Source organism: Podarcis muralis, chromosome 1, assembly GCF_964188315.1.
Source record: "Podarcis muralis chromosome 1, rPodMur119.hap1.1, whole genome shotgun sequence".
Classification (NCBI taxonomy): domain Eukaryota; kingdom Metazoa; phylum Chordata; class Lepidosauria; order Squamata; family Lacertidae; genus Podarcis; species Podarcis muralis.
The window spans coordinates 130455753-130479246 of NC_135655.1; the positions used below are offsets into that span (position 1 = coordinate 130455753).

At 44.6% G+C, this 23494-nt stretch overlaps 1 protein-coding gene across 9 annotated transcripts in view; it reads left to right on the forward strand.

Annotated features, from left to right (window-relative positions):
* PIKFYVE (phosphoinositide kinase, FYVE-type zinc finger containing) overlaps positions 1-23494 on the forward strand; it is a 92211-nt gene that overhangs the window by 37902 nt on the left and 30815 nt on the right. For 7 of the 9 annotated variants that reach the window (XM_077918517.1, XM_077918513.1, XM_077918511.1 and 4 more), the window contains 14 exons: positions 3193-3340; positions 3783-3950; positions 6732-6794; positions 8484-8613; positions 9396-9576; positions 11080-11154; positions 11732-11839; positions 13485-13625; positions 14571-14697; positions 15593-16770; positions 17878-17978; positions 19738-19809; positions 20926-21097; positions 23068-23246. In XM_077918517.1, the coding sequence (XP_077774643.1) occupies positions 3193-3340; positions 3783-3950; positions 6732-6794; positions 8484-8613; positions 9396-9576; positions 11080-11154; positions 11732-11839; positions 13485-13625; positions 14571-14697; positions 15593-16770; positions 17878-17978; positions 19738-19809; positions 20926-21097; positions 23068-23246 (2843 nt within the window). The remainder of the gene's footprint in view (positions 1-3192; positions 3341-3782; positions 3951-6731; positions 6795-8483; positions 8614-9395; positions 9577-11079; positions 11155-11731; positions 11840-13484; positions 13626-14570; positions 14698-15592; positions 16771-17877; positions 17979-19737; positions 19810-20925; positions 21098-23067; positions 23247-23494) is intronic. The other 2 variants (XM_077918519.1, XM_077918525.1) reach the window with 1 other exon arrangement.

Genomic DNA, 23494 nt, shown 5'->3' on the forward strand with positions numbered 1-23494 from the left:
GGGCAAAGGCTGCATTTCAGCACAACGCCTTGGCTGTGTTCCCAGGATTTGAGGAGCTGCTGGCTACTGTTTAGGTATAGAAGGGAGCCTGCCGTGCTAGTTTCCTATGAAGTTTCTTATGAATAATATGGGTGTGAAGGGAATGAGAAATCGCCAGTGGGGCTCTAAAGCCTGTAGGAAAATGTGTATGTTTGGGGCAGGTGGGAAATGTGGCCAACTGAATTATTGGTTTTTTACTTAAGGGATTTTGTTACAGAAGTATGCAGTCGGAGTGTAGCTGTTGTAGTTGGAAACCCTGACATGCTTTCCTGGTACCCCACCTAGAAGTATCTAAAGGGGCTGCATATATTGCAGCGGGTGGCGCTGTGGGTAAAACCTCAGTGCCTAGGGCTTGCCGATCGTATGGTCAGCGGTTCGAATCCCCGCGGCGGGGTGAGCTCCCGTCTTTCGGTCCCAGCTCCTGCCCACCTAGCAGTTCAAAAGCACCCCTAAGTGCAAGTAGATAAATAGGTACCGCTTTATAGCAGGAAGGTGAACGGCGTTTCCGTGTGCTGCGCTGGTGCTGGCTCGCCAGAGCAGCTTCGTCACGCTGGCCACGTGACCCGGAAGTGTCTGCGGACAGCGCTGGCTCCCGGCCTCTTAAGCGAGATGAGCACGCAACCCCAGAGTCGGTCACGACTGGCCCGTATGGGCAGGGGTACCTTTACCTTTACTATAGTTTTCAAGATTACAGGATAATTTGGATGCCATATTTAGTGCCTTCTAGCATGAACATGGTCGCTTATACACCTAAATATATATGGCTTTCATGCACATTTTAATAGTCTGAATGATTTATTGGGTGGATACAGAGATTTGCTCTCCTTTCAGATTGATAGGAGAGAATTTCCAGTACTGGAAAACAGACAAGATGAGACAAATTTATCCAGTGCAGAAATACTTCATTTGCTTTAGTCTTCTGTTGGGCCACAGTGTTCTACAACAAAAAGTTAGTTATCCATCTCTGTTTTTGGAGAAAAATAGATGAGAAGCCATTCCTATGGAAGACAACCCCAGTATAACTAGGTTTCTTCAAGTGATTTGAAACGTGTTTTTTCTCCTGAGCTGCCAGAATTATCTACTTAGATTAAAGTATTGCAATTTCAATGGCTACATAGCTCTTTAGTTTACTTTTACTGTCCAAAATATTAACAGTTCCTTATTTATCATTAGTCCATGACTAGCTTTTTTTTTTTTTTGCATATTCGACACTGAATTGTCATTGTTCCTTTTTTCTTTCAATTTATATTAAGTTTATTTTACAACACATACACACACACACACTCATAAAACTAAACATAAAAGTAATAATACACAATCAAAAAACAAAATACAAATACAAATAAAATATAATAACATACGGAAACTTACACAGATCCAATAGTCAACGCACTCTCTCTCTATATATATATATTTCAGTTCTTTTCTTCCAGTTGTCTTCCTTCATCCTCAACACAGTTCTCTTTTTATTTTTGGTAAATTGCCTCCTTCTTAGTTCATTATTACCCCATTTTATTTCTGTTTTTTAACTTTTATACCATAATTTATTTTGCAGAAGTTAATCGAAACAAGTCCAAGTATTAATTTGAGGGCACTGCTTTTTAAGGTATTCTCTATAGTTTCCCAATTCTTTTTGAAATTTTTGCTTGGGCTGACCCCTAATGGCTTCTGCCAATCTAGCGAATTCAATATAATTAAATAATTTATCTTGCCACTCTTTTTTTGTTGGTATTGTTTCTTTTTTCTAATTTTTGGCAATTAGTGTTCTCGCAGCCCCTGTAGCATAAAGGAATATTTTCTTATTATCTCTGGCTATATCTGTGTCTAATATCCCCAATAAAAATGAATTGTCATTGTTCATGGTTTCCTGAATATTATATGTATAGATTCCAATTAGCTTATATTTTGTCAACATATTTGTGCTACATATTTATACGAAATTCATGTGACTTAAATATATATCTATGCACACTTAAGTTTTACAGACTTTTAGATTTATCCCTTCATAGTAAGCTTACATCTAGCTCTGCCCCCCCCCACAATCCCGTGCAGTTCCTGCTCTTTATCGTATTTCTAGAACTCTTTATTTTTCCTTTTCCAACATTAACATGCGCAAACACAATCAAATATAGAGAAAATGGAATTGCCGCTTGCAGAAAAAGGGAACCTGTGGCTCTCCAGGTGTTGCTAGACTTCTCCAGCTCCCATCACTGTGTCCCCAGGTAACTTTCAAGTGGTGAAAAAGCCCCACTTAATGAGCCATCGGGACCATCAAAGGACTGCTACAATAAGTTCACTGAAGACAATATCATTTGTCTCCATAGTGATATTGATGCTAATAGAGTCTCTGGTGAGATGTCCAGTTCTGCGGGGTAAGTTTTAGTGATAGAGACCTGAGGATGTGAACAAGGTGCTTTCGACTGTCCATTGTATCATTGGCCCATCCTGGGGGCTGACCGGGTGGGTCCAGGGGGTGGTTAATGCATATTTGCATGAGCAGATTGTCCTGATTGCCTTGGGGGGGGGGAATCCTTTCTACTTATGTACAGTGGTACCTCGGGTTACATACGCTTCAGGTTACAGACTCCGCTAACCCAGAAATAGTGCTTCAGGTTAAGAACTTTGCTTCAGGATGAGAACAGAAATTGTGCTCCGGTGGCGCGGCAGCAGCAGGAGGCCCCATTAGCTAAAGTGGTGCTTCAGGTTAAGAACAGTTTCAGGTTAAGTACGGACCTCTGGAACGAATTAAGTACTTAACCCGAGGTACCACTGTATTGTTTTTATGATGGATATTATAGCTGTAAAATTCTTAGAATCCATTTTTGCATGTAAGCGGAATATAAATTCAGCAGCAGCAGCAGCCCTGGCCGTTGATCATGGCGGGTGATGGAAGCTGAGAGTCCAGCAACATCTGAAGAGCCACAGGTTCCCCACTTTTGTGCTTTGCGGTCAGTTAACATTATTTTGAAAGTTACACTTACGCTTGATTGTTCCCATTTATTTTGGCTCACCTGGTATAACCTAATCCAGTACCTTCCAAAGCAAATCGTAAGAACAAAGTTTTGTATTAATTTGTATATTCTAATGAAGGAATTGTACTTAATCCAAGGGTGCTAGCAAATAGAGTGAGAGAAATGTGTGTGTCTCCCGCAGAGCACAGAGTTTTCTGAAACTCCTTCTCCAGACAGTGATTCGGTCAACTCGGTGGAGGGCCATTCTGAGCCATCCTGGTTCAAAGACATCAAGTTTGACGACAGCGATACAGAGCAGATTGCGGAAGACGGAGATGATAACTTGACCAGTGAGTGTTTGTGTCTGTTTTCCGAGGATATCTGTCTTAATAGCAAGTAAAAGCTCTGCCTTGCTGCTGCCTGCTGCTGTTGTAGAAATAAACGCTTTTATCTATTTCTTTTACGGAGATACAGTATCTTCTGTGTGTTTGGCTAGATTTCCACACACCCCCAGATTCCAAATTGGCATAAGGTCTGCAGCTGTTCGGGCATCCTGGTCCTGACAGCAGCCCTGCTTTAAAGAAAGGAGCAAATGGCCTCAAAACACCATCCAAATCATGAGAAACGCCAATATGCAAGTGGATGAAATTACTGTCTCTCTCTCTCTCTCTCCAACATTGCACACAGTTTAATTGAGATCATTTCTCTCCTTTCCTTGATCCCCCGTGAATACCTATTATTTGAACCCCCCCTTCTCCTTCCTGTATCTCCCCCTCTCCTCAAACCTAAAAGATTCTGCCAGCCCTAGCAAGCGCACCTCAGTCAGCAGCTTCCAGTCTGCCATGGACAGCGACTCAGCTGCTTCCATCAGCCTGAACGTGGAGCTGGACAACGTGAACTTCCATATCAAGAAGCATTCCAAGTACCCCCACGTGCCCCCTCACCCTGCCGACCAAAAAGGTATGCGGTAGTTGCCACTCGGAGTCACACGTGATGAAAAGCGGGGCCTAGGCAGCCGTCTGCCCAAACACCAGCTCCTCCTGCCCCCCCACTGGTCTTATTTTCTGCTCCTCCTTCCTCTCGCATTAGGCCACTCTGCTTTTGAACCACCGTAGACAACGCGTTTTCACATAGCTTTTTTGACAGGCCATCTTTTGCCCGCAGAGAGCAAGGGTGTTTTGAAGGACATCTTCTGTTTCTCAGTCATTTGTGCTGGATGCAAATGTCAGGCAGGTCTGGTCCCAGGGCTGGTTTGGTTTTTTTGCCGGAACTCAGTTCCGGCACCTCTCAGGTGGGCACCATTGCCATTATAAGAGAACAAGGGAGGCGTTCATCATAAGGTCTGGCACGTTCTTTTTCTAGAAAAATAGAACTGGCTGGTACCATCTAGAGCTCAGTCTAGTTGGAAAGACCAGAATTCTGCTGTATTCAAGTACTGGTGTTGAATGTGGCAGGCTTGGGTTCAGGCCAACTTCACCTCAGACCATTGTCTGTCTTCATAGACAAGATTTTATGTCAGTTTGATCTACACCTTTTAAATGGTAGAGAAATTACAATCTTGTATCATGTTAAGGGGGACGCAGGTGGTGCTGTGGATTAAACCACAGAGCCTAGGGCTTGCCGATCAGAAGGTTGGCGGTTCGAATCCCTGTGACGGGGTGAGCTCCCGTTGTTCGGTCCCTGCTCCTGCCAACCTAGCAGTTCGAAAGCACGTCAAAGTGCAAGTAGATAAATAGGTACCGCTCCGGCGGGAAGGTAAACGGCGTTTCCGTGCGCTGCTCTGGTTCGCCAGAAGCGGCTTAGTCATGCTGGCCACATGACCCGGAAGCTGTACCAATAAAGGCCAATAAAGCGAGATGAGCGCTGCAACCCCAGAGTCGGCCACAACTGGACCTAATGGTCAGGGGTCCCTTTACCTTTACCTTATCATGTTAAGGCTTCTGGACTGCTTTATATAGCAGTTTTACATGTAGCAATATTGATATCCCTTCAGCTTTTTTGTTAAAATAAAAGTCTGAAAACAAGACCTCTTAAGTAAAAATTATAATAAATGTTTGATTCTTTTCCCTTGCCCCAAGTACTAAAACTCTGCTAGTGGTATTGATCTTAATATGACCTTTTCATCTTCCTCATTTCTTTGTCATTAGTTCATGACAAAACCACAGTGGAACCTCTGGGGCTTTGCTTCTGTAAAATAATGTGTATAAGAGGAGGTAAATTTGCCTGTGCCCACTCTTGCTCACAGGTAAAGAGGGAAGTTAACAAGAGTAACTTGGAGATACTGTAATTCAGCATGTGGCTGAACTCCTCCATGCCTAATAACACTATGCAATAAACACCTGCTTACTAAAATTCTTTATTAGTTGCTGTGTGGTGAAACTAATCTCATAAAATAGCTTTAGTAATAGAAGTTTTTTTTTCTGGTTTGTGAATTAACATACTGTAACACCCCCCCCCCCCCCAATATTATTGCATGCTTGTAATGTATATTGAATGCATCCGGAATGCATTCTGTGTTCATCAGGAAAACAATCTGTAAAAATCCGTAGCATTTATGCGTTATGCAAAACATCTAGGAAATTCAGTTCCAAGTTCATTGTTAACGTTTGCATAGCTGCTGTTTCAGATTATGTGGGGAAACAACAAATCCACAAGGTAACTGAGACTATTGAATTTAATGCTGGTGTAGATCAGGAGTATCTTTGCAAGATGAGCAGAAGCTTATAGTAAACCTCCCCAGCAAGACCAGAACGATGCTAAAATGGTACAGGGCATCTGTTCGAATCCCCGTGACGGGGTGAGCTCCCGTTGCTCGGTCCCTGCTCCTGCCAACCTAGCAGTTCAAAAGCACGTCAAAGTGCAAGTAGATAAATAGGTACCGCTCCAGCGGGAAGGTAAATGGTGTTTCCATGCGCTGCTCTGGTTTCACCAGAAGTGGCTTAGTCCTGCTGGCCACATGACCCGGAAGCTGTATGTCGGCTCCCTCGGCCAATAAAACAAGATGAGCACCGCAACCCCAGAGTCGGCCACGACTGGACCTAATGGTCAGGGGTCCCTTTACCTATAGGAGGAATAAGACCAGGGGGTGAGGAACCTCAATGGTCTAACATCTCCATTCCTTTTAAGCTGGTCTGAAGGTGAATGGAGGAGATAGGCAGTGACCATGAAAATATAATTAATACGGGTGTGCATATGAAATTATTGTGGCTGGGAAGAATTAATATTATGCGCCTGGCTTCTTTACTATACAGCTTTTGGGCAGTGCTGAAGACACACCTGTTTATCCTGGCCTTTGATGACTGACATGTGTGCTTTCAGGGCCTATGCTATTCTTGCCACTGTTCTTTGTATGTTTTTAATTCTGAATTTTACATTGTAGTAACCCACCCTAGGACCTGCTGGTGAGGGGTGGATAATAATAATAATAATAGTGATAGCATCTGTATCCTTGCTTGGCCTCCACGTCAAAAGACCATGAAGCTGTGGAACATGTGTAAATTGGCAAATGGGCTCTTCCATGTCAATCTGGTTCCAGAACTGCTTTAATGCCTTGTTTGACACGTCATCAAAACAAGGAAAGAGAGCGAAGATTCCCTTCACTTGAACATTTTGGAGTTGTTACTACAACAGTGACTAAAATACAGCATGAGTCATGCCTCTCTTTCTCTTGTGGAGTGGGTGTGTAAGCCATATGATTATAGCCCTGTGTCCTGCCATCTTCATATTTCTTTCTCCTTTCAGAGTACCTGATTGCCGACAACGGAGGGCAGCAGATGATCTCAATAAGCGACGCTTTTATCAAAGGTGAGTTGAATGCCAGAAGAATGTTCCCCCTTCGACATGGGTTTGGATGTTGGGTGAACATCTCTCTCTCTCTCTCTCTCCCTCTCCCTCTCTCTCTCTCTCTCTCTCTCCTTTTGCTGAAGGGTTTTGAACACGTCAAATGATCTTGCCCCAAAGCTTGATGAAATCCGTACAAGTCTCTGCATGTGTCTGTGAATATGATGAAACAGGATGCTTCTGGGAGTTGGGGTTTGTTTTTCCAGTCCGAGTGATCGTTCTGTTTTAAGCTTCTCTCTCTAAACACAGAAAAGAAGCTACCTAACACTCGCTTGAACTGATGACTTGTGCTTGAGATACATTCCTCCCCCTTGTGTCATGCAACTTACGTTAATATCTATTTCCTGGTTTCATCAGATGCTAGCCAAACAAAGAAGCAAGTGCCGTAGGCTTTTAAGAAACCTGCTTGACTGCAGCTTGAAAAGTTGTCCTGCAGAATAATTTTAACTGGAAGAATGTCTTAAAAAAAGACTCTTCTGTCTATACGATTATACTTTTTATATCCTCTTCTTAATATACAAACATACCTCAACCAATGTTTTAAAACATGTGTATTATTAGCTGCAGTGGGTAGTATATTTTCGACAGCTACTTTTTTTTTTACATATAAAGATGCTTTCCTACCCCAGTAGCCCCTTTTGAAATTAATCTGGATTCGGAGACCATTGTTGTAAGCTCTTTGTTTGAATTGCATGGTGCTTCTAGACTGTTCTGCTAAAATAAAAGGAGATCTTCCTCTTTGCAGTATTCTCTTCCCCCTCTTTTCTCTAGCTGCTAGACATATGACTGTTTTCAGACACCACCAAAGTGGAAAATGTGTGTTGTGAAGACACACATCTGGAAGCCATTGTGACATTCCTGTGACATCCTTTTTCATTTTTATGAACTGTATCCTCCTCCAAGAAGGATTTATCCACATTCTTGTAGCAACCCTTTAAATCAGGCACCCCGAAACTCGGCCCTCCAGATGTTTTGAGACTACAATTCCCATCATCCCTAGCTAACAGGACCAGTGGTCAGAGATGATGGGAATTGTAGTCCCAAAACATCTGGAGGGCTGAGTTTGGGGGTGCCTGCTTTAAATGGTATGATTTAGCATTATGGGAATCAGCCTAAGCAAGCATTGCGCACATGTATTCTTTGCTCCTCCTCGTGCAAGTGAAAGGGATGGAAAGCTTCAATTTTAGAACTAATTACCATTCCAGCCATATATAGCTTGCTCTGACAATAGTCAACTTAAACAAAACAGGCTATTAAGCCGTGGTCTGATACCCTGTGATTTTCTAACTCATCAATTAGAATAAGATGTACAGTTCTCTCTTTAAAAAACCCCCAATGCTTTATTGAAGTTAAATCGATTAAAAAAACACATACTGTAGAGTGGTACCTCCAGTTGCGGATGGGATCCATTCCAGAGGTCCAGCCGGATCCCGTGGTTTCCGCAACCAGAGAGACCCTTCTGCACACGCACAGCGGTAGAGCACTTCTGCGCATGCGCACGCTGCAAAACCCCGGAAATATAGTTCCGGGTTTGCCGCTTACGTATCCTGAAATTTAAGTAACTGCAGGGATACGTAAGCGGAGGTACGACTGTATATGGATTAAAGTGCAATTCTTACCACTTCCCTCCCACCCGCCACTTGTGTTTTTTAGAGTCGCTGTTCAATCGGAGAGTTGAAGAAAAATCCAAAGAGCTGTTTTTCACACCCTTGGGCTGGCACAGCAGCAGCCTGGACCTTCTGAGGGAGGAGAATGGGGAAAAACAAGCCATGGAGAGGCTGCTGTAAGTTGGGTTCCCTTCCCTTGCCTGCAAAGGCGGGCTCTGGCGGATTGAGCAAATGAGACCAACAGTCAAGAAAGCAGGGAGGGAAGTGAGAGGCAGCTGGGGCTCCTCAGCCTGGGAAGGTAGTCTGTCTAGGAGAAGGAAAACTCCCACCGTAAACCTCTGCTGCCTTGCGGGATACAGTGGTGCCTCGCAAGACAAAATTAATTCATTCCGCAAGTTTTGTCGTCTTGCGATTTTTTTCGTCTTGCGAAGCACGGTGTCGGGAAAGTTTTGGAAAAGCTTCAAAAATCACCAAAGTCTTCAAAAACCTCAAAAAGGGCTACCACACCGCGTTCTATGAGTTGCTCCTCGAAGTCAAGTCGCAACTGTATTAATGGTGTTAAGAAAAAGGAAACAAACTTGCAAGACGTTTCCGTCTTGCGAAGCAAGCCCATAGGGAAAATCGTCTTGCGAAGCAGCTCAAAAAACAAAAAACCCTTTCGTCTTGCGAGTTTTTCGTCTTGCGAGTTTTTCGTCTTGCGAGGTACCACTGTATCTTCTGGAGAAGGAAAGGCTAAACCCTACACAAATCCAGAACGGAGCCCCTAAATTTGTGAATCTGCCCTCCTCTTTGCTTTGGGATCCCGGAGCGATTATTTTGGGGATTTACAGGGTCTTCCTCTAGCCGCTTCGCAGGCATAATTCACTGTCAGGCAAACAGGTATATATGGCTCCAGAGGATATTCCCTCCCTCTGCCATCTCCTGAACATTCACCATCTTTTTAAATCTCTCTCTGCAGCTCAGCTAATCACAACCACATGATGGCGCTGCTGCAGCAGTTGCTCTACAACGAGTCCTTGTCTCTTTCTTGGAGGGATATGATCGTGCCTGTGGTCTGCCAGGTGGTTCAGACGGTCCGACCCGACGTCAAGAACAGGGACGATGACATGGACATCCGTCAGTTTGTCCATATCAAAAAAGTGAGTTCAAGGGGGGGGGGGACAGGGGAGCAGCGAGAAGGGAGGTGGCTGCTCAAGGCTTGTGCTGACTTTCAGAATGATGGCACCTCCATATCCAAAAACTAGCTCAAGCCTGCCAGAGAACTTGCCACCCTCCAAGCCAGTTGCTTGATAAACCTCCATTTCTTGGTGTCTGCCTGGTTGTACAAGCGCAGGGCTATGTCAGCATCTTGCTGGCTTAGTGGGTAAATGTTTGGGAGGCAACTCGCCAATCATTCACACCTGAACTAACCCTTGATCATTTTTGAAAACTTTAGCATTCAGCTACCATTGCTTCTGTTTAACATTATTGTAAGTGGCAATAGTGTTAGGGACATGGGTGGTGCTCTGGGTTAAACCACAGAGCCTAGGACTTGCCGATCAGAAGGTCGGCAGTTCGAATCCCCGCGACGGGGTGAGCTCCCGTTGTTCGGTCCCTGCTCCTGCCAACCTAGCAGTTCGAAAGCACGTCAGAGTGCAAGTAGATAAATAGGTACCGCTCTGGCGGGAAGGTAAACGGCGTTTCCGTGCGCTGCTCTGGTTCACAAGAAGCGGCTTAGTCCTGCTGGCCACATGACCCGGAAGCTGTACGCCGGCTCCCTCGGCTAATAAAGCGAGATGAGCGTCGCAACCCCAGAGTCGGTCACGACTGGATCTAATGGTCAGGGGTCCCTTTACCTTTAAGTGGCAATTCTTTGCAGCTTATTTCCAGCTCTCACCAAGTGTCCCATGTTTAATTACATTGATTGGTATTCAATCATCTCTTAGTTCTGACCTCATTTTGAATTTAGATTTTCCCACCCCCTTTTCCTTTACCGTTTCCTAGGCATGATCTTGAACTAAAACAGGTCACTATGCTAAACATTTACGTAGCATGAACATTTTTAGACTATCCGTAATAAAGATAAATGATAAAATAAGATTTGATTAGTCCAGGAATAAAAGTGGTATGTAGCTAAAATTCATGTCCATAAAAGGCAACCTACTTTTGTAATAGAAAGGTGTTTTTTTTAATGGCGAAGACCTGTCATCAATTTGGTATTTTTTGGTACTCCTGTGCTTAACAGCAGGGGAGAGCTGTTTTTAAATATTTGTTTGCATGATTACACTTCATGGAACATTTCAAATTCCAGTGGCCTCCTTAGCGAGATGTTCCTGGTTTACAATATATTGCAGTTGTGAGTACTGGGGAAATGCCATATTCCTAAAAAAGTAGTACTTTCCTGGACTAAATAATTTTAATTGTGTGCTACAAATGAACCTAATTTGCATATTTTGTTCTCACGATAAACTGAATGCCTGAATTAACCATTTGAGCCTCATGCAAGAAATAATGGAAGCTACATTTATCTGGGCTATTTCTAGTTAGCTTATTGATGTTAGGAGGGAAAAGAAAATACTTTTAAAAATAAGACTCTTGCTTTTTAACACAAACTCGGAAAATCAGGAGATCCATGGATAATAAAATTCTTACTGTTTTGACAGATTCCAGGTGGGAAAAAATTTGACTCGGTTGTGGTGAATGGCTTTGTTTGCACCAAGAACATAGCACATAAAAAGGTATGGTGCAGCTATGTCAGTTTATGTAATACGGTAGCATGGATGACTTGGAACGTCTAATGTTCGATATAATACCTAATTGACTAGTTTTGTAACAGTGTTTGCTCTTAATCTTCCCTACCCCACTTACTGTTACGACGAAGTTGTTTGTTTGTATATGCCCTGCCCTTTTCGCTGACAGGGACTCAAGGCGGCTTACAGATAAAATAAGAACGGCTAAAAACATAGAAAATAGGTTGTTGGCATAATGAAGGTTCAGATTCACACAGGATTAAGGAAAGTAGAATCCCTCACAAGGATTAACTGAGGTCATAAGGTCCCAAGAGGGTCTCCCACTTGGCTGATTGTGGCTCATTTGAGCAAAAACGTACTGGGTTTGGATTCACATTCCAGCTAGCAGACTGGCCCCTATCCTGATTTTTATTGGGTCCCCTCCACTTTTTGCCTTGGCAGCTGCCTTTTCGCTCTGCCACTGAGTTGTTGACTCCTCCTATGGCACCTTCTAAGGGAAGGTATTGCTCTTTTTTTCAGCACGAAATAGTGAAGGGATACATTTAACAACCTTTTCTCTTTCTAGATGAACTCCTGTATCAAAAACCCCAAAATTCTGATGCTGAAGTGCTCCATTGAATATCTCTACCGAGAAGAAACAAAGTTTACCTGCATAGATCCCATTGTCCTTCAGGTTGGGATAGTTTCCTTTTTTTATCCTCTTTTACCATCCTCTCAAAGTCTAATGAGTTGGTTTCTTCGTGACTGCAATTGGCTAGTTCTGAATAATTGCAGGGAATATGTGGCTTGCCATAGTCTCTGTGCTTCAAGTCAGCAAAGCACGGAGACTATGGCCAACCACATATTCCCTGCAGTTATTCAGAACTAGCCAATTGCAGCCGATTTGAAAACGGACTGGTGCTTTGCTCAGTTCATTATAACATGCTTTTAATAGTCTTCTACATTGTGAAAGAGGGACGCCAGGTAGCGCTGTGGTCTGAACCACTGAGCCTCTTGGGCTTGCTGATTGGAAGGTCGGCGGTTCGAATCCCGGCGACGGGGTGAGCTCCCGTTGCTCTGTCCCAGCTCCTGCCAACCTAGCAGTTCGAAAGCACACCAGTGCAAGTAGATAAATAGGTACTGCTGTGGCGGGAAGGTAAATGGCGTTTCCGTGCGCTCTGGCCTCCGTCACGGTGTCCCATTGTGCCAGAAGCGGTTTAGTCATGCTGACCACATGACCCGGAAAACTGTGGACAAACACCAGCTTCTTCATCCTGAAAGCGAGATGAGCGCTGCAACCCCATAGTGGCCTTTGACTGGACTTAACCGTCCAGGGGTCTTTTACCTTTTTTTTACACCTTACATTGTGAAAGCTTACCTAGCAAATGAGAGAGGTTTTTAACGATACCAGTATGCAAGAGCCATATGAGGATCTTGGTATGCACACATATGACACAGTCCTGTCCTTGTTTACTGAGAATTTAAAAAGTAATTTTAATCTGTTTTAGTATTTTAACTTTCATATGTTTTAAGGCATAGTTGTGCATTTTTATTGATGTCATTGTTTTATCTTTTTGTAAACGGCTTTGAGGTTCTTTACAATTAAGCGGTGTGTGAATTTTATATACTGGGGCTTGCTATCTTGTAAATATTCTTAAGATTGCAGCCTTGCTATTTATTCCCCAGCTCCAATGGTAAATCACCCAAACACCAGCTTTGCTGGGAAAACAGTGCTGGTCTAGCGCAGATGTGAGCCACTCTTGATACAGCTTGAAGCCAGAATTTGAAGTTGGGTTTTTCAATTCTAGGTAAAACTAGCATTGACATAAACTAGCATAAAACTAGCATTGACATAAGAGCATGTCATAATATTGTGTCATGGTTAACTTCAGAAACTGGGCAGGGGGTGAAGAGTACGCAGACCACAGAATGTTTCTCATCTCCAAGGATATCGGAACCGTACATCTGCTCTGAGCAACTCTGACTATGGAAAACATTTAATCTGCAAATATTGTAACCAAGGTGTTTTAGTGCTTCTTAAAAAAATATTTCCCCCCCCCAAAAATTAAGAACACCAGTTGCAGCACCATTCTGCATACCAAAGTACTAATTTTAGAATTGCTGAAATTCTTGAGCATTGTGTCTCCCTGTTTTATTAGTCAGTGCATAAAGTGCACTGAAATAGGTTAGTGTTTACTTGAACTGTCAGTTTAGTTTTAGGGGGGGGGGGGAACTACTCTTGAGTAAGCATGTTTTAAGTTTGCAGCCTTAGACATGCTTTTAGTCCTCATGTAGGGCCTGGTATCTGATGATTGCAATACTTGCTTCTGCCATGATAGGAAAGGGAGTTCCTGAAGAACTATGTTCAGAGGATAGTGGATGTCAGGCCAACTCTGGTCCTGGTTGAAAAAACTGTGTCCCGTATTGCCCAAGACATGCTGCTGGAACATGGCATCACTTTGGTCATTAACGTTAAGCCGGTAAGTGCTAGAATGCTAAATGAAATCGTGGTTCAGTAACCGGTTTCCCCTCCTTTTTTGGTGATGTACACCAGTGTTTCCCAACCTTTTTTGGGCAAAGGCACACTTGTTTCATGAAAAAAATCTCGAGGCACACCACCATTAGAAAATGTTTAAAAAATTAACTCTGTGCCTATATTGACTATATATAAAGTAACTCTCTTTAATAGGAATCAAATAAACACAAAGAAAGTATTTTATAATTACTTTATTATGAAATAGTAAGTAAACAGAAATATGAAACATTATAAAATACTTTATTCAGTGCGCAACCTGGGCCTGTTTGGCTGAACACAAAGCTGATATTCTGGCTGGAATCGAAGAAAGACACACACGTAGCTCTTCGTCAACAGCTCTCAGTCTCTCTCTGTATTTAGTTTTTATAGCAAATGAAGGAAGAGTAAGCAGGCTGGGGTGGGTTAAGTAAGGGCTGAAAGTGCCTAGATGAAGTGGGGGAAGCTAGAGAGGAGGTACATTCTGACGTTTGAGGATAGACTAGGTTCTTTATGTGAATGATAGGTGAGTTATTTGACAGATCGAACTGAGAGCAAGGTGTGGCTTGTGTAGCTGGGGTGGACATGAATGTTTGGGGTGCAAACCCCAGGCCGGCCAGGTCCGAGGGGGGGGCAGGGAGAGACGGGCCTGCCTGCCTCTGCCTGCGCTGTGGTGTGTTTTGCCCCGACGGACGGACGGACCGACCTGCCAGCTGTCTCCGCAGTAGCAGCGCGGACTGGAGCTCCGTCATTCTCCCTGCCGGTGCCCGGGGAGGGGAGTGTGGGGCGGCCGCTGTGGAAGCGACGACGTGCTCCTCCTCCTCCTCCTCCTCTTGCTGGGCTAGAGCTAGCCGGCTAGCGCTCGCCCCTCCTTGCTCGAGTGCATAGCATTTTTCTTATCAATGTTTTGCAGCACGTCTTGGACAGAGTAAGCCGGATGACTCAAGGAGATGTGCTAATGTCAATGGATCAGTTGCTGACCAAACCACACCTGGGAACCTGCCACAAATTTTACATCCAAGTGTTTCAGTTGCCTAATGGTGAGTGATCAAAGTCCTAACCTTGTTTGTCTGGAAACAGGGCCGGCTGCGCCTCCTTTTTAACAGAGTTGGGCTTCTTTGAAATACAGTGTCACGATTAATGTGATAACAAAGTAAATTCTATAGAGCTGGCACCACTAATAATAATAATATGTAGCATTTATGTAGTGCTTTTGAGTGTCCAAAGTGTTTTGGATTTTGTAATTCTTACCCTAACCTTTGGTAGGTTGCTACTATCTGCTGAGAGAGTGGCTTTCCCTCAGGCCATGTCATGAGTTCACAGCAGGGGCAAGGTTTAAAATTGTGGGTTTCTTTAATTTTATTATTTTATTTGTCACTTGGTTTAATAATTTTATGTTAGTTTTGTTTCAGTTGTCACCAAACTCCTGCTTTTCTAAAGGTTTTGATCAAGGCAGATTTCTAGCACTTCCTTCCTTTCTCACTAAAACGATTCTTCACTCATCTCTTAAGGGAATCTTCCTTTACATCCATAATCTCCTGGCTTTTTAATGGGTTTTTATTGTATGGCTTTATGCAGAGGTGTTGTAAACTATGCGGATTTTTTTTAATGAATAGAATATATTTAATGAATATAAATAATAAAGGAATGAATGAAACCTCTTCTGGTTTTGCATTTGGCTCGAAGTGCACGAACAATTTTAATGAACAGCTTAACTGCATTACTACTTTATGGAAGTGGTTGCAGGGATCCGTATGGTTTGACACATGACTGCAAGCAATAGGGAACGTTGGCGAAGGCCAGCCTATATTCTGAAAAAGATCTAAAGCCATTTGTAACTCTGGGATATATATACCAGCTGACCACTTAAAGAGCCTGCCCAGTTTTAACAAAAAGAGAGAAACGAGCACAACTTTCTCTTCCTCTTTTTTCCAGAGCAAACGAAAACGCTGATGTTTTTCGAAGGCTGCCCGCAGCACCTGGGCTGCACCATCAAGCTGCGTGGCGCGGGGGATTACGAGCTGGCTCGAGTGAAGGAGATCCTTATTTTCATGATCTGTGTGGCTTATCATTCCCAGCTGGAGATCTCCTTCCTTATGGATGAGTTTGCGATGCCTCCAATGTTGGCCAGACATGGCTCCTTCCACTGTCTGCCTGAAGGGCAGGAGGACGACAACGGACAGCAAGATACTTTGAACAGAGAAAGCAGCACAGCAGGAAAAGATGCAGACGTGGCCCCCGACAAGCTGCCCGCTATCTCAGAATTGGTGTCTTCAGATGAGATGGGCTCCCTGGAACAAAGGACTTTGACAGAAGAGGACGGCCAGGAGATGGGCGATCTACAAGCAGTTGCCCCCCAGAAACAGCATTTGCACTTCTTAATGAATTCTGCCTATAGAGCCCCTTTTGTAACGCCAGTGTTGGTGCCAGAGACATTGTTACCCCTCGAGCTGACGGACCAACACTTGGGGATTTTGGACAGCGAGCCTCTGGAGAGTCTGAGGCACATGGACGACTTCCAGGAGCCCAAAAGTCAGATCAGGGAATTTCGGGACCCTCTGCAGGATGACACTGGATTGTATGTTACAGAGGAAGTGACGTCTTCAGAAGACCGGCTCAAAACCTCCTCTTTGGCTTTTAAGCAAGAGCTGAAGGACATTATCCTCTGCGCCTCCCCGGTGATCAAGTTCCGCGAGCCCTTTCTGTTGACGGAGAAAGGCATGCGCTGCCCTACGAGGGAGTATTTCTTGGAGCAGGTCTATGTGTCTCCTCGGCTCAGCAAGGAGTACAAGGAGATGGACAGCAGAAGGAAGAAGCAGCTGTTAAGGGACCTGTCTGGCTTGCAAGGCATGAACGGAAGCGTCCCGGCCAAGCCTGTCCAGATATTACCTTCCCACCAGCTTGTCAGCACTCGGATCGCTGAGCATCTGAACAGCAGCCATAGCCTGGCCAGAATGCTGGCCGACTTCCGGGCCAGAGGAGGAAGGATTGTGCAAAAGGACTCGGACCCATTTGCTCAGTCTTCTAAAGAGGCGTCCGGCATGAAATTTGGACTCAGGAGTGACGACGACGACAGAGGGTTCATTCAGAACGAATCCTTATGGTCTCATAAAGTGAGCACTTACAATACACTGGGGTTGTTGTTTTTTTGTCTAGGGTTTTAGAGGGATGGCCTGCCCCCTTCATGACAAATCTTAAAAGAAAGCAGAGTTTGATTTTAGACAGAGATGCTCAAACTCCAGCTGCATTTCTTAAACGTCTTGAAACTGCTATGCCCCCTACTCCCCAAGTTGCACAGAATTTTCACACACAACTCTGTGCACGTGTAAGAATCTGTGGATGAAGACCCTGTTTCCACACCAGATTCATCCCACAATATCTCCAGGCAGGTCTGGGAAAGATGCCTTGTCTGAAACCCTGGAGAACTGTTTCCGGTCAGTGCAGATAAGGAGACTCAGTGGTCTGACTTGGTAGAAAGCATCTTCCTATGTTCCTAACCGCTATAAAAATAAATAGAAAGGAGAGAAGCTGAGGGCGGGGCAGATTATTCATATGCAAGTGAAAAATACATTTATGCTTCAGATTTATGTTTGTCTAGCCTATCAAAGTGATAATTACCAAAATCTCTTCCCTGTTTTCATAAAACCTGTCAATAGAATATATAACCTTGGGCAATTGTACAAATTAAGTTTAAATGCCCCCACCCACCAAAAAAATCTGGTTTGAATTGCATTGGAGTTAAGGCCATTTGTTACTTCCTGAACGATACTATTGCACAAGTGGAAGTGGTGCGGTCAGTGTTAGAAACTCCCACTGCTCTAGGCGCATTTTGCGACAGGGAATTTCATTAGCGCGAACAGTTTCTAAGTTCTGGGCACAGCACTGTGCCTAAGATTTCAGTTTAAAACTGCAGAATGGAAGGAAAGGAGGACCCTTTTCTGCCTCCCCACTTCCAGCTACTATCTGAAGACTGGGGAAGAGACCCTCTTCAGAATATCAGGGGGGTGGGCAGGGGAAGGACTAGACCATGTGAAAAATGAACGTAATATTTTAGCTGCAGTTCATTCATTTTCAGCTTTGTATTCTTCTTATAAAAAAGAGCGCCTAGACATTCCGTTGTTGCGCCCATAACCTAGGTTTAAGGTGCCACTTAGCTCCAAGCTTTCATATTTCAGTTTCTAAGGTGTGTTAATTCTTTCTCCTGGGATGTGTCTTGCCAGGTGGACTGTCTTAGCCCTGCAAACCATCAGAGGCTCTGCGTCTTGTTCAGCAGCTCTTCAGCCCAATCCAGCAATGCTCCAAGTGCCTGCGTTAGCCCATGGTGCGACATTGGTTTGCTTTTGCTTTCCCTCTGACCTAATTTAAATGTTTCCTAACTATCAGTAAGTTTTCCCCAGTAAGTCGAGGTGGGAGCTCTGCAGTGGGTAACTGGTGCATTACTCTGGGCAGGGGCGCGGGGGGGCCTGTAAGGGAGTGCAGACAGGTATTTTTTATTGGATTAGGGGACTTGCATAAAGACCTGGAAGACCTCCAACTCTCCTCCATCTCCTCCCAGAGCACTCTCAGTTAGGGAGGATATCGAAGGACAGGCAGTGAGGAAGATCGCCCCATCGCCCTGTGTAGGGGATTTGAGCCACTCCTTCCACCCCCATTTCCCAGTCTGGGAAGTAAAACATGCATTCCTCACTTACTGCTTTAAGAATATAGTCAGGAACCAGATGGGTGGCACCCTTTAAAAAAATCTGCCTAAGACCTAAAACTCCTTAAAAGCTCAATGCAAAGCAGAAGTGTACAGGCAACCCTTTCAATGTTAATTGGAGAAATAATTGGTTTTCTAAAATCAAGCCATTTCTAAGATTAGGGCATACTTTTGTATCACCCAGGGACGCGGGTGGCGCTGTGGTTTAAACCACCGTGCTGCTTGGACTTGCCAATCGGAAGGTCGGCAGTTCGAATCCCCGCGACAGGGTCAGCTCCCGTTGCTCGGTCCCAGCTCCTGCCAACCTAGCAGTTTGAAAGCATGTCAAAGTGCAAGTAGATAAATAGGTACCACTCTGGCGGGAAGGTAAACGGCGTTTCCATGTGCTGCTCTGGTTTCGCCAGAAGCGGCTTAGTCATGCTGGCCACATGACCCGGAAAAACTCTGCGGACAAATGTCGGCTCCCTCGGCCAGTAAAGTGAGATGAGCTCCGCAACCCCAGTCATTCGCAACTGGACTTAACTGTCATGGTTCCGTTTACCTTTACCTTGTGTCACCCAGATCAGTAGTCTTCCCTGGCCTCCCATCCTGGCCTCCCCTTTAACTCAAGCATGCAGTAGGGAACTCCTATCTTAATTTTTCACCTTATATTTTTTTGGTGGCATTGTTGACCAGGTAGCGACCAGGCAGTGGGTCCTGACCAGGGGTGACCTGAGGCAACACCTCTTGGGGTTCCGCCACCTAAGACCTTAGTCCTGAAAACCAGTGAAAACACAATTGCATGTTTTTGTGCTTTGGCTGCTTGCAGCTTGTGCTACCTTTGAGTCCATTTGCTGCTGCTGCAAGACCTCACCTTCTGCTGGTGGAAGTTCAATATTGCATCTCTGCCGTTGCAGCTGGAAGATCCAGTATAGCTATTTCCAAATGCAGTGCATTTATTACCTGTGCCTTTCACATTTAGGTAGAGTGTTCTTTCCAAATGCTGCATCCCCCATGCTTTCTTCCTCATTGTAAGGAAGAATGGGATAGCCACATTGCTTCCACACCATGCTGTAATTTAGACCAGTGTTCTTCAACCTTACAGCTCATGTATCATGATATTATCCCCAGATAATGGCTGTGGATGATGGATGTAGGGAAATGGCTCAGCAGCTTTGCAGGTGCTACATTGTGACATAGTTTAATGCTGATAATTAATGGGGAGTAAGTTCAAGCTGTGTCTGTGATTGATCCACCCACAATGGCTTTTATGGAGCCTGTGCCTGTCTCTGGAACCACACTTCGATTTATCTGGTGGTCAGAAAAAGCGTTATAGGAAAGTATTCTACATTCCATTCTCAAACCACCCAAAGAATCATTGTTCTGCTCTCGGTCACTTTAGGATGGTGGTTATGGAGTTCTATGGGAAGAATGACCTCACTCTGGGTGTGTTTCTAGAAAGGTATTGCTTCAGGTAAGAAATTTCAACTTTCTTAGATTTCATTCATTTCATAAAATTTATACACTGCTTGAGTGTATACAAAAAACCCCTCAAAGTGGTCCTTCTTAAGTACCATCTGTTCTTGAATATAAACACTTGAACCATAGTGGTTGAACAGAGGAAAAAGTTGAGGTGTTCTTCAGTGCTTGGAGAAGAATGGAGGCAGTAAGCAAGAAGAAAGCTGCCATCATGTGGAGAAGACACAAGCAGGCCTCCTGAGGCAAGGTTTTCTCACGCTTTATAGACACAGCCAATGTGCCACTGTAAGGAAGTGCATGTATCGTCTTCATAAGAGGCACAGCATAAAATAAAATAAGGAAGCAGCGGACCCTTCAGAGCTCTCTGGTGGTCCTCCAGATGTTTTGGGCTCCCAGCTTCCACCAGGCGCTGCCAGCATGGCTGGTAGTTTATTTTTATTTATATAGCAAAGCATAGATATGCCACTTAAATCAGGAAAAAGTATGTCTGGGCAGTCAAGAATAATAAGTATCAATCAAACACAGATAAAATCAGCAAAGCTGAAGGAAACCCCAGAAATTAATGTAGTCTTGCTAAAATAAAGCTTTCAGCTGGTGTCCAAAACAATACAGTGATACCTCGGGTTACATACGCTTCAGGTTACATACGCTTCAGGTTACAGACTCCGCTAACCCAGAAATAGTACCTCAGGTTAAGAACTTTGCTTCAGGATGAGAACAGAAATCGTGCTCCAGCGGCGCAGCAGGAGGCCCCATTAGCTAAAGTGGTGCTTCAGGTTAAGAACAGTTTCAGGTTAAGTACGGACCTCCGGAACGAATTAAGTACTTAACCCGAGGTACCACTGTATAGCAAGGATGCCAGCTTTATGTCAATAAGCAGGGAGCTCACAAAGCACAGCTGCTGCCACACTCAAAGATCTGACTCCTCACAAATGCAGGTGGAGCTGTTTGTGGCCCGTGCAAAACTGCAAGTTCCCCAGTGTCCAAGCGGTTGAGTGTTGTAGTCCACCAACTCCTGGGGGTCCCTCCGTTTCCTGCCCCTGCAGCGGACTGAAGAGGATTGCCAAGTGAAAGATGCTTGCTTCACATTTTTGCCCTTTGTTCTTCCCAGGCCGTCCTACCAGTGCCCAAGCATGTTCTGCGATACCCCAATGGTGCACCACATCCGTCGCTTTGTCCATGGGCAAGGCTGCGTCCAGATCATACTGAAGGAACTGGACTCCCCGGTGCCGGGCTATCAGCACACGATTCTAACCTACTCCTGGTGTAGGATGTGCAAGCAGGTAATGAGAGATCTCCGTTCTGCGGTGGTGGTTTTGTTTTGTTTTGGTGAGTCAGTTACCACAAGCTTTTGTATCATAAAGTGGACTTTGAGTGCGGATGCTTGCTTAGCAAAGGTGCGGTCAGGGGCCAAAAACATGGAGGTGGGTCTAAGCTGAACACACAAAAATTACACAAAGGCCACCTTTCTTCTAAGTTCCTGCCTTTAATTCAAAGTAATCTGTGAAGGGCAAGGTTGCATGTCCTTAATTAAGATGTCTTTATTGTGATTCAAGGCAAATTTAAGCCTTGTACCCTTCATTCTCTTGTCAAAAACTTTGTTTAATCATACCAAATACCGTTTGTATTGTTTTACTATCAAGTTAATAGTGACTACCTACAGAACTCTGTTATGAAGAGACTGCCCTTCTCAGGAAAAAGCTCCAATATATCCCTTTCCCCTAACTTAGTGTTCAAATTTGCACAGTTCTAACCAGGGATGCAGGTGGCGCTGTGGGTTAAACCACAGAGCCTAGGACTTGCCGATCAGAAGGTTGGCGGTTCGAATCCCCGCGACGGGTGAGCTCCCTTTGTTTGGTCCCTGCTCCTGCCAACCTAGCAGTTCGAAAGCACATCAGAGTGCAAGTAGATAAATAGGTACCGCTCCAGCGGGAAGGTAAACGGCGTTTCCGTGCGCTGCTCTGGTTCGCCAGAAGCGGCTTAGTCATGCTGGCCACATGACCCGGAAGCTGTACGCCGGCTCCCTCGGCCAATAAAGCGAGATGAGCGTCGCAACCCCAGAGTCGGTCACGACTGGACCTAATGGTCAGGGGTCTCTTTACCTTTTTTAACCAGAGTTTGTGGTGGGTCTGCAAATCCAGGCTTTAAGAGGGAACCTGGTTAGTGTCGGGCAGTGGGATACTAAACCAATATGAAGCAGAATTCACGCCTGTGGGGCAAGGAAATACTGCTTTTGGAAATGGCTTTGCAGCCCACGAGACAAGGATTGGACTTCTTGACAGACCTTTGTTGTGGGAGCGGGGGAAGAAGACCCTGAAAGATGGAATTTAAGAGCCGATAATTCATGAACTGCTGGGGCAGCATTCTTATCCACTCGTGATGGGTGAAGATCACCCTTCTTAAAAACAGCTGCCTTCTAAGTAGAGTAATGGTAAAGGTAAAAAAGGTAAAGGACCCCTGGATGGTTAAGACCAGTCAAAGGCGACTACAGGCTTGTGGTGCTCATCTCGCTTCAGGCCGAGGGAGCCAGCGTTTTTCCACAGACAGCTTTTCCGTGTCATGTGGCCAGCAGGACTAAACCGCTTCTGGCTATTAGCATTTGTTAGAGAGACTTTGCATTTCCACGTGAAATCATTTCTGTTACACCGTATAAAAATACTGCATTTGAACTTAAAATTAAGTTAGTAGGCCTGAATATGATACTTTGCACTTATGCTACACTTTTTACATACTCTAATCTTCTGCTGTACCTCATAGTTCTTAAAATAGTGTGTGCCAAGGAACAGTATACCCATAATACAGGTGGGCGACTGAGGCTGGGCGATATCAGCTTGCCTAAGCCCCGTCCTATATGTTTATGCGCAGAAGTGAGATTTCAACTGGAGACCTCCTAGCAGCAGCATAATAAATCGATGTGAACAGACTGCACCAGCAGTGCTTTCATGCTGTGAAAGAGTGTGCCACAATATGGACTATTTGTGCTTTTTGAGAGTTGTGTTTTTCTGCAGCCAGACTTCCAAGTCAGCAGTTTCATTTGCTACCTCTGTCCCAGTGACACTGTTATCTAGAGGTGTGCTGGCCTTGTTGTTTTGCTGACTCCTTCCTATATAAATCAAAGCTATGCACGGGCGTGTTTTAGATTCTAAGTCACACCCAAGAACGGCTGAAGCTCATGTTAAGTCATAGATGTGGCTTGGATGGATTTTTCCGCGTGTCGCCAAAGTGCTCAGATAAAACCACTAACTTTTTCCAGGTAACACCAGTAGTTCCGCTTTCCAATGACTCCTGGTCCATGTCCTTTGCCAAATACCTTGAGCTGCGCTTTTACGGGCACCAATACACCCGAAGGGCCAACGCGGAGCCTTGTGGCCACTCCATACATCATGACTACCACCAGTACTTCTCTTACAATCAGATGGTGGCCTCTTTCAGGTAAGAAGGCTTTCCCTCCAAAGGTTTATTACCTCCCTCTGCAAATTCAGGAGATAAGTGGCCTGATTTTATTTTATTTACTTTTTATTTTAAGAAACACTGTACATACAGTGGTACCTCTGGATACGAACGGGATCCGTTCCGGAGCCCCGTTTGCATCCTGAAGTAAACATAAGACGCAAGTGCGCATCTGCGCGTGCGCAGGTCATGTTTCGTCGCTTCCGCGCATGCACATGACGTCATTTTGA